This window comes from Capricornis sumatraensis, chromosome 3 (assembly GCF_032405125.1).
Source record: "Capricornis sumatraensis isolate serow.1 chromosome 3, serow.2, whole genome shotgun sequence".
NCBI classification, from domain to species: Eukaryota; Metazoa; Chordata; class Mammalia; order Artiodactyla; family Bovidae; genus Capricornis; species Capricornis sumatraensis.
In genome coordinates, this window is record NC_091071.1 from 13,782,583 (window position 1) to 13,794,599 (window position 12,017).

Genomic DNA, 12,017 nt, shown 5'->3' on the forward strand with positions numbered 1-12,017 from the left:
ATGGGAAATAGATGGGGAAACAGTGGAAACAGTGTCAGACTTTATTTTTTTGGGCTGCAAAATCACTGCAGATGGTGATTGCAGCCATGAAATTAAAAGACGCTTACTCCTTGGAAGAAAAGTTATGACCAACCTAGATAGTATATTCCAAAGCAGAGACATTACTTTGCCGACTAAGGTCCATCTAGTCAAGGCTATGGTTTTTCCTGTGGTCATGTACGGATGTGAGAGTTGGACTGTGAAGAAGGCTGAGTGCCAAAGAATTGATGCTTTTGAACTGTGGTGTTGGAGAAGACTCTTGAGAGTCCCTTGGACTGTAAGGAGATCTAACCAGTCCATTCTGAAGGAGATCAGCCCTGGGATTTCTTTGGAAGGAATGATGCTAAAGCTGAAACTCCAGTACTTTGGCCACCTCATGCGAAGAGTTGACTCATTGGAGAAGACTTTGATGCTGGGAGGGATTGGGGGCAGGAGGAGAAGGGGACGACTGAGGATGAGATGGCTAGATGGCATCACGGACTCGATGGACATGAGTGTGAGTGAACTCCAGGAGATGGTGATGAACAGGGAGGCCTGGTGTGCTGCAATTCATGGGGTCGCAAAGAGTTGGACACGACTGAGCGACTGAACCGAACTGAACTGAACTGAACTGAACTGAAAGAGACATGACACCTAAAACCTAAATTTGATGTAGGATCCTGAATTGAATCTGGTGGGAAAACCAATGAAAGTCAGTTTCCAATTTGATTAATAATACTGCATCAACGTTAATTTCTTGATTTTGAAAGTTGTTCCATAGTTACATAAGGTCTGAACATTAAGAGAAGCTGGAAATTTTCTTTGGAATCTTCTGTAAACTAAAATTGTTTCAAAATAAAAAGCTTATGTATATAAAATTCTAATGACAGAGAAAGAGTCTTATATTTAAAAAATAAAAGCAGGATATAAAACAGAAAGTAGAAAATACTCTCAGCTGTATTTTTAAAAATGAAACACTTTGGGAGAAAAAAAACAGAAAGGAAATACTACGAAGCATTAAAAGTGTTTTCCCTGGATGCTTGAATTGTTGCTTTTCTTTATAATTTTTAATGGTTTTTAAAATTTTCTATGTAAGTCTAGATTACTTTTATGATTCAGTGAAACTTTTTTTAAAAAAAGGATGAAATAATGAGAACCTAAAATACAATCAACTGAATTAGCTACATAAACAGATACAGTGAGTTAGAGAAAAGTAGAGATTTTTCAATCTAAATCAATCTACACCACTGAATAGCTAAGGACACCACTATCAAAATAGGAAAGAACAGGTTAACAGAGAACATAATAAACTCCTAGGATTTTTCAGCCTCAGCACAATGTTACATATTTGATCACCATGCCCATTCATTTTTACTTACCGCCAACAGAAGACACATTTATTTGCACATGCCAAGCTCGGGGTAGTTTCCATGCAACGATGGCTTTCAATGCCATAGAATGTATGTTTATAGCAACCTCCTCTCCCTCGGAGCATGGACTGTGAACATAAAAAACAAACGATCATTTGAATAAGATCCTCAAAGCAAGGAAACAAAATACCAGGGCATCGTTTTAAAGAAGAAACCAAGTGTTTCAGGAGTATAAATATCCCTTACCAGTATCTGCATGAGACAGAAAACTAACATTATAGCATTGGATTGTTTTGATGGTGTTTGGGTTTTGATAATGCTCTGGATTTTCTAAACCCTAATGAGATAAACCTATGATTCATTAATTTTGAAAGCTCCACAGGGAGGACCATGGATACTTTCATTTTCAAATCCATTCACCTGCCTCAAATATTAATACAATAACATATAATGCCAAAGGAGAAATAAGGCTCCCAGAAAAGGGGGAAGTAGCATTCACCTGTATAGAGTTATCTCCGTATTGAATAAGGAGGGTGAGTAAGGGAATGAAACCTGGAGCACGTTCTATGTCAACCCAATGGTAGAATTTGAACATAGAGGGGAGTTGAGACTGTTGAGGGGACACGCAGCATGTATACAAGAAATAGACTATTCCAGAAAAGAATACAATATAAAACCACCATAAGAATGGTAACTTGAAGAAATACTGCAGATCAACTCAGGGTTGGGATCACAAGACACCATGGAGCTTCTTGCGGTAACCGTTAGAAAGATCCTTCCAGGAGCTCTGTGTTAGATGGACTTGATTCAAGAAAAAGTGAAACCTGTAAGGAGGTTATGCAAGAAAGGACCTGGTGACTTTGCTCTAACACTGGTGGAGGAAAGGCAAAGGGAACTAAAGAGGTATGGTCCCAATTAGAGGGACAAACAGGAAGTTATCAAAGATAACAGATTTTGAGCTAAGTGACTGAAATACTATGGAATTAACAATAGGAACAATGAACGAGGAAACACAGCTGGCAAGCCTTTATACATATGGGTCAGTGTACCTATATATCAGTGTAATGATATTACAGTGCTGCCCACATAAAATCTGCCAGCTTGTTACTATGTCAGTTGACCAAAAAGTCTCTTTTGTCCTATAAAAGAGGTCCCCGTCCGTTTCACTTAATCCTTTCACTTAAAAAAAAAAAAAAGGAGTGAAGGGAAAATACTGTTCAGGATAAGTGTTTCTACAAATGCTCTTCCAAGTTCCCAAGAAAATATTCAAGAAGGCAAACAAAATATTCACATCTTCCAAAGTAGCCCTGAAAACTAAAATGTCCACCATATGCAAAAGTTACAGAGTAATTACCACTAAATACTATGGCAATGGAGAAACAAAGTTGAAGACCTGCGCGTTTCATTCATTATTTACCAATCATCAGTTAATGTACTTCAAGCACACCGTGTGTTGAATGTACAATGACCAAGACGACAGAGCCCCTACCCATGGAGGGGCTAGCTGGAGGAAATGGCAAGTAAGCAAGAACCACTCTGCCAATCTTCATCATTTGATTGATATATTTAGAATATTTACATTTGAAGTAATTACTTATGCACTAAAATAGCCTACCATTTTATTATTTGTTTCCTGCTTATTCCCTCTGATTCTCATTCCTGCTATTCTTTTGATTTCCTGCACATTACTTAAACATTTTTAGGATTCCATCTTTATTTTTGATTTTTGATTTTATCTCTATGTATAGTGTTTGTGGGCTTTCCTCATAGCCCTTTCCTCAAAGCACAGTCGGTAAACAATCTGCCTGCAATGCTGGAGACTCGGGTTTGATTCCTGGGTTGGGAAGATCCCCTGGAGAAGGAAATGGCAACCCACTCTATTCTTGCCTGGAGAATCCCATGGACAGAGGAGCCTGGCGGGCTACAGTCCATGGGGTCGCAAGAGTCGGACACAACTGAGTGACTTTCACTGAGATAGTGTTTGTAGTGGTTGTTCTGAGTATGAAAATATACATACATGACCCACCAAGTCTACTAGTAAAAAAATTTTACCAGCTTCAAGTGAAATGTGGAAATATCACTTCCATTCAGATCCCTTTAATTTCCTTTTTTAAATTATATATCATTGTCCTGAGTATCACATGGTGTTAAAATTTTTGTTTCAGGACTTCCCTGGTGGCCCAGTGGCTAAGACTCCAAGCTCCCAGTGCAGGGGGCCCAGGTTCAATCCCTGGTCAGGGAACTAGATCCCACATGCTGCAACCAAGAGCTTGCATGCCTCAACTAAAGGTTCTGCATGCTGCAACGAAGACTAAAGATCCCACTTGCCGCAACTAAGACCCAGTGTAGCCAAATAAAAATAAATAAAATTTTTTTAATATTCTGCTTCAATCATCAAATATGATTATAAAAATTATGAGGAAAATGATCATCTATATATGTACTCATATTTCTGCTCTTTTTATCATTGTGCTTTGCTTTCTCATGCTTTAAGATCTTTCTTTCATCACTTCATTAGGTTTGAATAGCTTCTTTAACTGATCTTTAAAGCAGATTTGCTAGAAACAAAATCAGTTTTTTTTTTAATCTGATCATGTGTTTAGTTAATCTTCATTTTGGAGGATAGTTTTGCCAGACACAGAAATCATGACTGACAGGTATTTTCTTTCAATGCTTGAAGAACATGAGCCACTTCTCTCTGGCCTCCATGATTTCAAATGAGAGATCTGACGTCAAATATACCATCTTTCAAGATCTTTTTCTTCTTTAGCTTTCAGAGCATTAATTGTAAGGTATCTTCGTGTGGATTTCCTTGGTTCTATCCTATTTGGCGTTTATTCTCTCTGCTATTCAGGTTGGGTAAAGTCTATTGACTTGCCCTGGTCACAGCTCATCCTGCTAATTGGTAAGGTCCCTGGCTCTACCCTCCGTCATCTCCACTCTGTTACTGCACCCATTCAGTGAGTTTTTATCTCTGCTACTGTATTTTTTCAATTGTATAATTCCCTCTTGGTTCCTTTTATAACTTGCATTTCTCTGCTGAGATTTTTTATTTTTTCATTTGTTTCAAGAAACTTTGTAAGTGATTGCTGAAGCATTTTTATGACAGCTGCTTTAAAATCCTTGTCAGATGACTCCACCATCTGATTCATCTGGTGTTGGTGTCAGTTCATTATCTTTTTTTGCTCAAGTTGTGATTTTCATGGTTCTTGGAATGACAGGTGATTTTTTTCACTGCATCCTAGACATTTTGTCTACTATGTTAGGAGGCTCTAAATTCTATTTCATTCTTTCATTTTAGCAGCAGGCACTTAGTTTAGGCTGAGCTTGCAGGTCCTGGACTATTTTGTATGCTGTGGCTCCAGTGGCAGTTTAATTTTCAGAGGCTTTGCAATGTAATTTTGCTTGGGCTCCCACTGATCTCGGCTGGTACCATCAGAGGGGGTGAAAGAGGTTTCACATGGAGGAGGGGAATCTCAGGCCAGCACGGTTCCCATACAGGTGGCTTATTTGGCAGAGTTGCTCTGGCCAAGGGGCCTGGGTAGCCCCAGTAACTCTGAATGGGAGAGGGGAGTCTCAGGACAAGAATAAAGAGGCTTGGCGTCCATAGACAGGCCACTTCTTGTGGAGGGGACTGCCACCAAACCACCATACTATCTCTCAGTGAAAGAAAGGAATCTTGGGCCCAGCAGGCACAGAGAACATGTCACAGGACAGGTCAATTACTGCAGGAGTAAGGTGGTAAGGAGAGGGTCTCTCTCTTTCCACTTTTACTTGACCATCTGATATCTCTTACCAGGAAGGGGTAATTCATGGTCCAACAGGGAAGAAGAGCATTTGTCCCAGCTGCTTATTATTGGGGGGGCTCCCATTTAATCCCCTTTGCGAGTGGTTCTGGGCTCACTGGAATTTGTTAGAGGGACTCTTATCGCATACAAGGGAAGAAGAAACCTAACCGAGAGGGCTTCTGTTGCTAGATTAAGGCTTAGTAAACACAGAGTCTGGGTAAAATCTCAGTCTTCCATTTTTGACAGGGGATGAAGAGTTCAGTGCAGTGTTCAATATACTGCAGCCCATGGGCCGAAGTCAGGCTACTGCCTGTCTCTGTAGGTAAGGTTTTACTGGAATACTGTTACCCACATTTGTTTACTTATATCTATGGTTGCTTCGGGGCTACAATGGCATAGTTGAAAAGCTGCCACAAGATCATATGACCCACAAACCTTAAAAAGTTACCATCTGGCCCTTTAAGAAAAGGTTTGCTAACCCCTGATTTAGAGATTTGTTCCATACTACAGAGCAAAATAAATTCTAAACTGGTTAAGCAAACTGCTAAAAAAAAAAAAGTACAAACAGGAGGAGGACTTAGGGAGGACAGAGGAGCAGGAAGCGTCCGGAATCTGTCTCCCCACCTGGTCAGGAATCTCGATCTGCCTGCTGTTCCTTTGTCTCTGACCTGGGAGTCCTGGGTCCTCCACCAGCATCTATGAAACTCTACCAGGTGAATATGTTGGCTTGTAAGGAGGCTGAAAGAGGAGACAGTTCTTGACAGTTAATACTAGCCCCTGGTTCCTTTGAGCTCCTCATGTCACAGAAACAAAAATTTTCTCAGGAACCCAAGGGGACCTCCAAGACATCTCTTTGTGTGTGTGTTCTCAGTCACGTCTCACTCTTTGTGATCCCATGGATTGGAGCCCACCAAGCTCCTCTGTCTATGGGATTTTTCAGGCAAGAATACTGGAACAGGTTGCCATTTCCTCCTCCAGGGGTTCTTCCCAAGCCAGGGATCAATCTCATGTATCCTGTGTCCCCTGCACTGTAGGTGGATTCTTTACCCCAAGCCACCTGGGAAGCCCTTAATATTCTCCTTTACAGTCGGAGAAGTTGAGAAGATTACAGGAGGAGCCGTTAGTGGCTCAGACTCCTCACTGACAGAATCACTCACCTTTGCAAAGAGGCATCATATTGAGGTAGTGATACCGCACAAAGGAAATGCGGCCTGCCTCATGGAGGAAGGAAGTTAGCAATACCAACCATGACCAGGTGACCAAGTACAAATATGAGCAGTTACAAATACACATACTGTCTTTCTTGCTTGCATATACATAACTATCTTTCCTCCCCTCCAACTATTTTATATAAGACAGGTCAGTGGTGGTCAACCTTATAATGTCATCCCTAGGCAGAGGATCTCAAAAGAGAGTGAAGGGAGAGAATGAACACATCCTCCCTTGCATGAGTAATAATTACAACAGTTTAGGGAGAAGCAAATGTCTTGTTTTTCTTATGGTTTGAAAGTGTGAATACAGGTAGAAGGGTGTGTACAGATGCTGAGCATTTAAAGAGGTAGACAGTGCTATTAATACTGAGTCCTGTGCCTCCCCTTATAAGTAGGGACTAAGAAGTCCCAATACCATATTTCTCAGATTCCCCTGTCTGAGGGGTTCTGACTTAGACTCCACCAGTGAGAGGCACTTATGCCAAGACTTAGATGACGAGAAAGGAAAAACTGTTATTCTTCACTGGCAGCAGCTGGCAGACACAAGGGCGTACAACAAACACTGAGTCCGAAGCAGCTTCAAGCGAGCTCCTGGGACACATTTGCTTTAATGTTGCCAGCGTTTCAGGTCACTTCCAGCAGCGTCCTGCGAGCCCAGCACTTCTCGACTTTCTCCAAGCAAGAAGCAGTTCTCTCTGACCTTCATTACCCCAGGCCTTTCAATGGCTATGTAAGCATTCAGTTAATTTACTTTATTAAATCTGTTCTTGTGAAAATACCCAGGGTGGTTTCTGTTTTCCTGACTGGGACAGATGGGGAGGATTCAGCCAGGTGGAGATCAGAGGGGGGAAGAGAGGCAGCACAGGATGCATGAAGGTTAAAACAGAAAACAAAGCTGAACAAGCAGATCAGAACTATTCTAGAGAGGGTCTTCCTCGGGTTCGGGGTTTTATATAATTCTGTCATCTGACAAATGTTTACTAAGTAATTACTACATGCTAGGCTCTGTTTTCAGTACTGGAAAGAAAAATGAAGACTCTTAGGTTGGGAGGAGATGAGAAGGGAAAGAGGAGACAGTTCATAAGCGAGACCTAATTTGTTCATTGATAACAGTGCTATAGAGAAAGTGCTATGGAGAAATTGCAAGCGGTGTCAGGGGACCAGGGGAAGGCTTTTATTTTAAAAAGGTGGTCAAAGGAGAGCCTCTCTGATAGAGGCTCACTGAGCAGAGATCTCAGTGAGCACACAAGAGACCAGAAAGCCAGGGAGGAGTCTGAGTTCAGTGTATTCAGGGAACAGCAAGAAGGCTAGTAAGGTGAGATGAAGCACGGAAGATTGGATCCTTGGAGGCCTCTGTAAGGACTAAGGGTTTGGTTCTGAGAGAGATGAGAACCCCTGGGAGTTTGGGGTAAAAGAGTTACATGAACTGAGGCATCCAGCTGCTGCACAAGAACAGCAGTAGAGATGACTGAGTGGAACCAGGAGCAGCAGTTAGGAGATCACTTACAATATCAAAAGGCGCATATGACAGTGACTTGGATCCAGGCACAGCCGTATAAACGCTGAGAAGTAGTTATACTCTGGATATAGTTTGAAAAGATGTGCTCACGGAATAGATGTGGAAGGGTACAAAAGCAAAAAACAGAAAAACAACAGAAGAATAGAAATGACTCCCAGGGTTCTGGCCTGAAAGGACAGTGTTGTCATAAATCGCTGGAGTGAAGACTGAGAACAGATTTAGGAGAGGAAATCAGGAATTCTGTTTCTGACACATTAAGTTTAAGATGCCTATTACACGTCCCAATTGATATGTTGAATAAGAAGTAATGAAGAGCTACCATAAGGCTTCAGAGAACAGAATGGCTAAATGAGAACTGAACTTCAGAGATTAACCTGGTTAATGTCAGATAAATTGAGCAGGTAGCGGAGGGGATTCACTGGAGGTCAGAAGTAGAGGGGAAAAAAAAACCTAGCTGCAACGTTCAGGAGGAAAACCTGAAATGCAAGGATGGCAATGAAAATGGATTGGGGCAGAGGTTCTCAATGGGGTCCACACTATCTGGGGGTATTCTGGAAACTCCCTGAAATACTGTTGTTATCAAAATGGTTGGGAAGCACTACTGGCAATAAGTGAGGGGAGGGGCAAGATTTTCACATCTCCTGTAATGTTTAAGATAGCCCTCCCCACCCACCCCACCCTCCCACACACACCCCACCCGCCCACACACACGAAGGGTCTTATTAGCCACTTCCTTTCAAATGACTCATGACACCTCCATACTTGTGAAAAACCTGATTATAACCATCCACGCTTAGATTCCAACTTCATTTTACAGATAAAGTATTTTCTGAACACTCTACCATACACTGAATTTTCCAGGAATGTAGCTACTATGGAAAATGAGGACAGAAAAGACTTTCTTTGGTGCGGAGCTTTTGTAAGAAATTTCACCATTTTGAAAACCCACACCACAGAGAATAATACTGCTTCTAGTATTTAAGTCACTAACACAATACATGCATCCCATGTTATATGTGTAGGTGCCACCTATAAAAACAATACAGAAGAGATTCGAGATGCTTTTGGTAGACTTGAAACCAAATATTAAGTTAACATATGAAATATTAAGACATGAGATACAGGATTCTCACAAATCAAAGTTGTTTCAGAAGTTACTGTGGTCATTTTAGGTATTGCTAATTTTTACAGCACAGTGATGAGAACTCTATCTTGCAATAATTATTTGAAATTGAACTTACTTATTTGAGGACTGCCTGTCATCTTTAAATCTTACTCTGGAAGTGTCACCAGAGGCCCATCTCACTTCCTTTAACTACTCTTACTACCATTTCTGTTTCCAATCCACCCACATAGATCAAAGGAGTAGAAACGAGAACTCAGAAATAAATCTACACTTGTATGATCAACGAATCTGTTACAAAGGAGGCAAGAATACACGACAGGGAAAAGATAGCCTCTTCAGTAAAGGATGTTGGGAATACTGGACAGCTACACGCAAAAGAATCAAAATGAACTATTTCCTCACACCATATACAAAAATAAACTCAAAATGGATCAAAGAGTTAAATGTAAGGCCTGAAACTATAAAACTCCTAGAGGAAAACTTGGGCAGCACACTCTTCAACATCAGTTTTAGCAATGTTTTTTGGATATGTCTCCTAAGGCAAGGGAAACGAAAGCAAAAATAAATAAATGGGACTATATTGATAACCAAAAAGCTTTTACACAGTGAAGGAAACTCTCAACAACCAAAACAGCAGCCTACTAAATGGAACAAGATATTTGCAAACAATATATCCAATAAGGGGTTGACATCCAAAATATATAAAAATACACACAACTTAATAGCAGCAAAATCAAACAACCCAATTAAAGAATGGGCAGGCACCCTGAATAGACATTCTTCCAGAGAGGAAATGCAGGCAGCCAACAGACACATGACAAGATGCTCAATATCACTAATTTTCAAGGAAATGCAAATCAAAACCACAATGAGACACCACTTAACATCTTTCAGAATCACTATCATCAAAAAGGCAACAAATGGTAAGTGCTGGTGAGGATGTGGAGAAAAGGGAACCCTCACGCATGGCTGGTGTGACTGTAAATGGGTGCAGCCACTATGGAAAGCAGTTATGGAGGTTCCTCAAAAAATCAAAAAGAGAACTTCTATACGACCCAGCAATTTTACTACTGAATATTTACCCAAAGAAAACAAGAACAGTAATCAGAAAAGATACATGTACTCCAATGTTCAATGCAGCATTATTTACCAGAGCCAAGATACAGATGTAAACTTAGTGTCTATTGACAGAGGAATGGATACAGAAACTGTGATATGGATAGACATATATATAGACACACACACACAGGGTAATATTACTCAGCCAGAAAAAGAATGAAACCTTGACATTTGCAGCAATATGGATGGACCTTGAGGCTACTATGGTAAGTCAGTCAGAGAAATAAACACCACATGACCTTACCTCATATGTGCAATCTATAAAACAAAACAAACAAATAAAATGAAAACAGACTCAGATACAGAGAACTGGTCATGGTCAGAAGGGAGAGAAGGGAGGGGAGACAGGGTGGACAAAATAGGTGATGGAATTAAGAGGTTCAAACCTCCAGTTTTATAATAAACAAATCACAGGGATATAATATACAACAGAAGGAATATTATCAACAATAGTGTAACAACTTTGTATGGGGACAGATGGTTACTAGACTTATTGTGGTGAGCCTTTCATAATGTATGCAAATGTCAACTTATGTCATATGCCTGAAACTAACATAATATTGTACATCACTGCATTTTCATTAGAAAATACAATCATTTTAACGCTATCTTATTTGTATCCATGGGAATTAATTCACAAGGGTGACTGAGTGCCGACACAGGCCAATGCTACTGAAGGAAGATATCACTTACATACTCCGAGAGAAAGGTGCACACCATGCCACACAGGGTTTGTTCAGGAAGCAGAGAGAAGTGAGGGGAAAGCCTGGGCCACAGCCCTTACTGGAGTCTCCTTAAGAGAGGAAAGCAGAGCAGGGTAAATGATGCCGGACTGGCTGACATGAATTATTCCAGTGGGCTCTGGACTACAGGGCTATCTCTAGCTTTCTGTATCAGGCCCTGGCATGATTTAGGGCAGGGAAGATATTGGCTTGGTGTGTGAGAGAGTCAGATAAGGAGGGAGCTGAAGGCTACAGATTTAGAATCACAGATGAAAGGTATGCTCAAGGCAAGCTGTTGTTAATCTTCAGGAATTAGCCCTGGGAGGGGCAGTCTCTATGAGCCTGCCAGAGCATCAAGAATACAGAAAGTAAGGACGTCTCTGGTGGTCCAGTGGTTGAGAATCCACCTGCCAATGCAGGGGAAACGGATCTAATCCCTAGTCCAGGAAGATCCCATATGGTCCAAGGCAACTAAGCCCGTATGCCACAACTGCTGAGGCAGTGTGCCCTAAAGCCCATGCTCCACAACAAGAGGAGACACGCAATGAGAAGCCCGTCCACCACAACTACAGAAGTAGTAGCCCCTGCTCGCTGCAACTAGAGAAAGCCCATGCGTGGCAACAAAGATCCAGTGCAGCCAAAAATCAAAAACAATAATAATAAAATATTTTTTTAAAAATACAGAAAGTAAGAAATTATGCAATTGGCCCTGAGGTACAAAGATGACAAACAGACAAATACAGAACGTAAGAAAACAGATTAGATACAGAAATAAATACATACAATAGAAATTCATAGACTGATCCTAAAGTGTATATGGAAATACAGAAGACCCGGAAGAGAAGAAACAATCTTGAAAATTAAAGACCAAGACAGAGAACTTATACTGCATGATTTAAAACTTATTACAAAACCACTGTAATCAAGCCAATTGTGGTATTGGTTTAAGGACAAACACATCAATGCAACCGAATAAGAGTAGTCCAGAAACAGGCCTTCCTACATACAGCTGACTGACCTTTCTACAAAGGCCTAAAAGTAATTCAATGGTGAAAGGAAAATCCTTTCTTAACAAATAGTGCGAAAACATCAGAATATCCATGTAGGTGACAGGTGGTGGAAAGGAACAATCTTGATCCTTACC

The 12,017-nt window shown here is 40.8% G+C and overlaps 1 protein-coding gene across 1 annotated transcript in view; it reads right to left on the reverse strand.

Moving 5' to 3' along the window:
- The window catches only part of LOC138076148 (S-adenosyl-L-methionine-dependent tRNA 4-demethylwyosine synthase TYW1), a 140,268-nt gene that overhangs the window by 99,133 nt on the left and 29,118 nt on the right, over positions 1–12,017 (reverse strand). Inside the window, exon 10 of the mRNA XM_068968376.1 lies at positions 1,398–1,516. Coding sequence (XP_068824477.1) covers positions 1,398–1,516 — 119 coding nt within the window. The remainder of the gene's footprint in view (positions 1–1,397; positions 1,517–12,017) is intronic.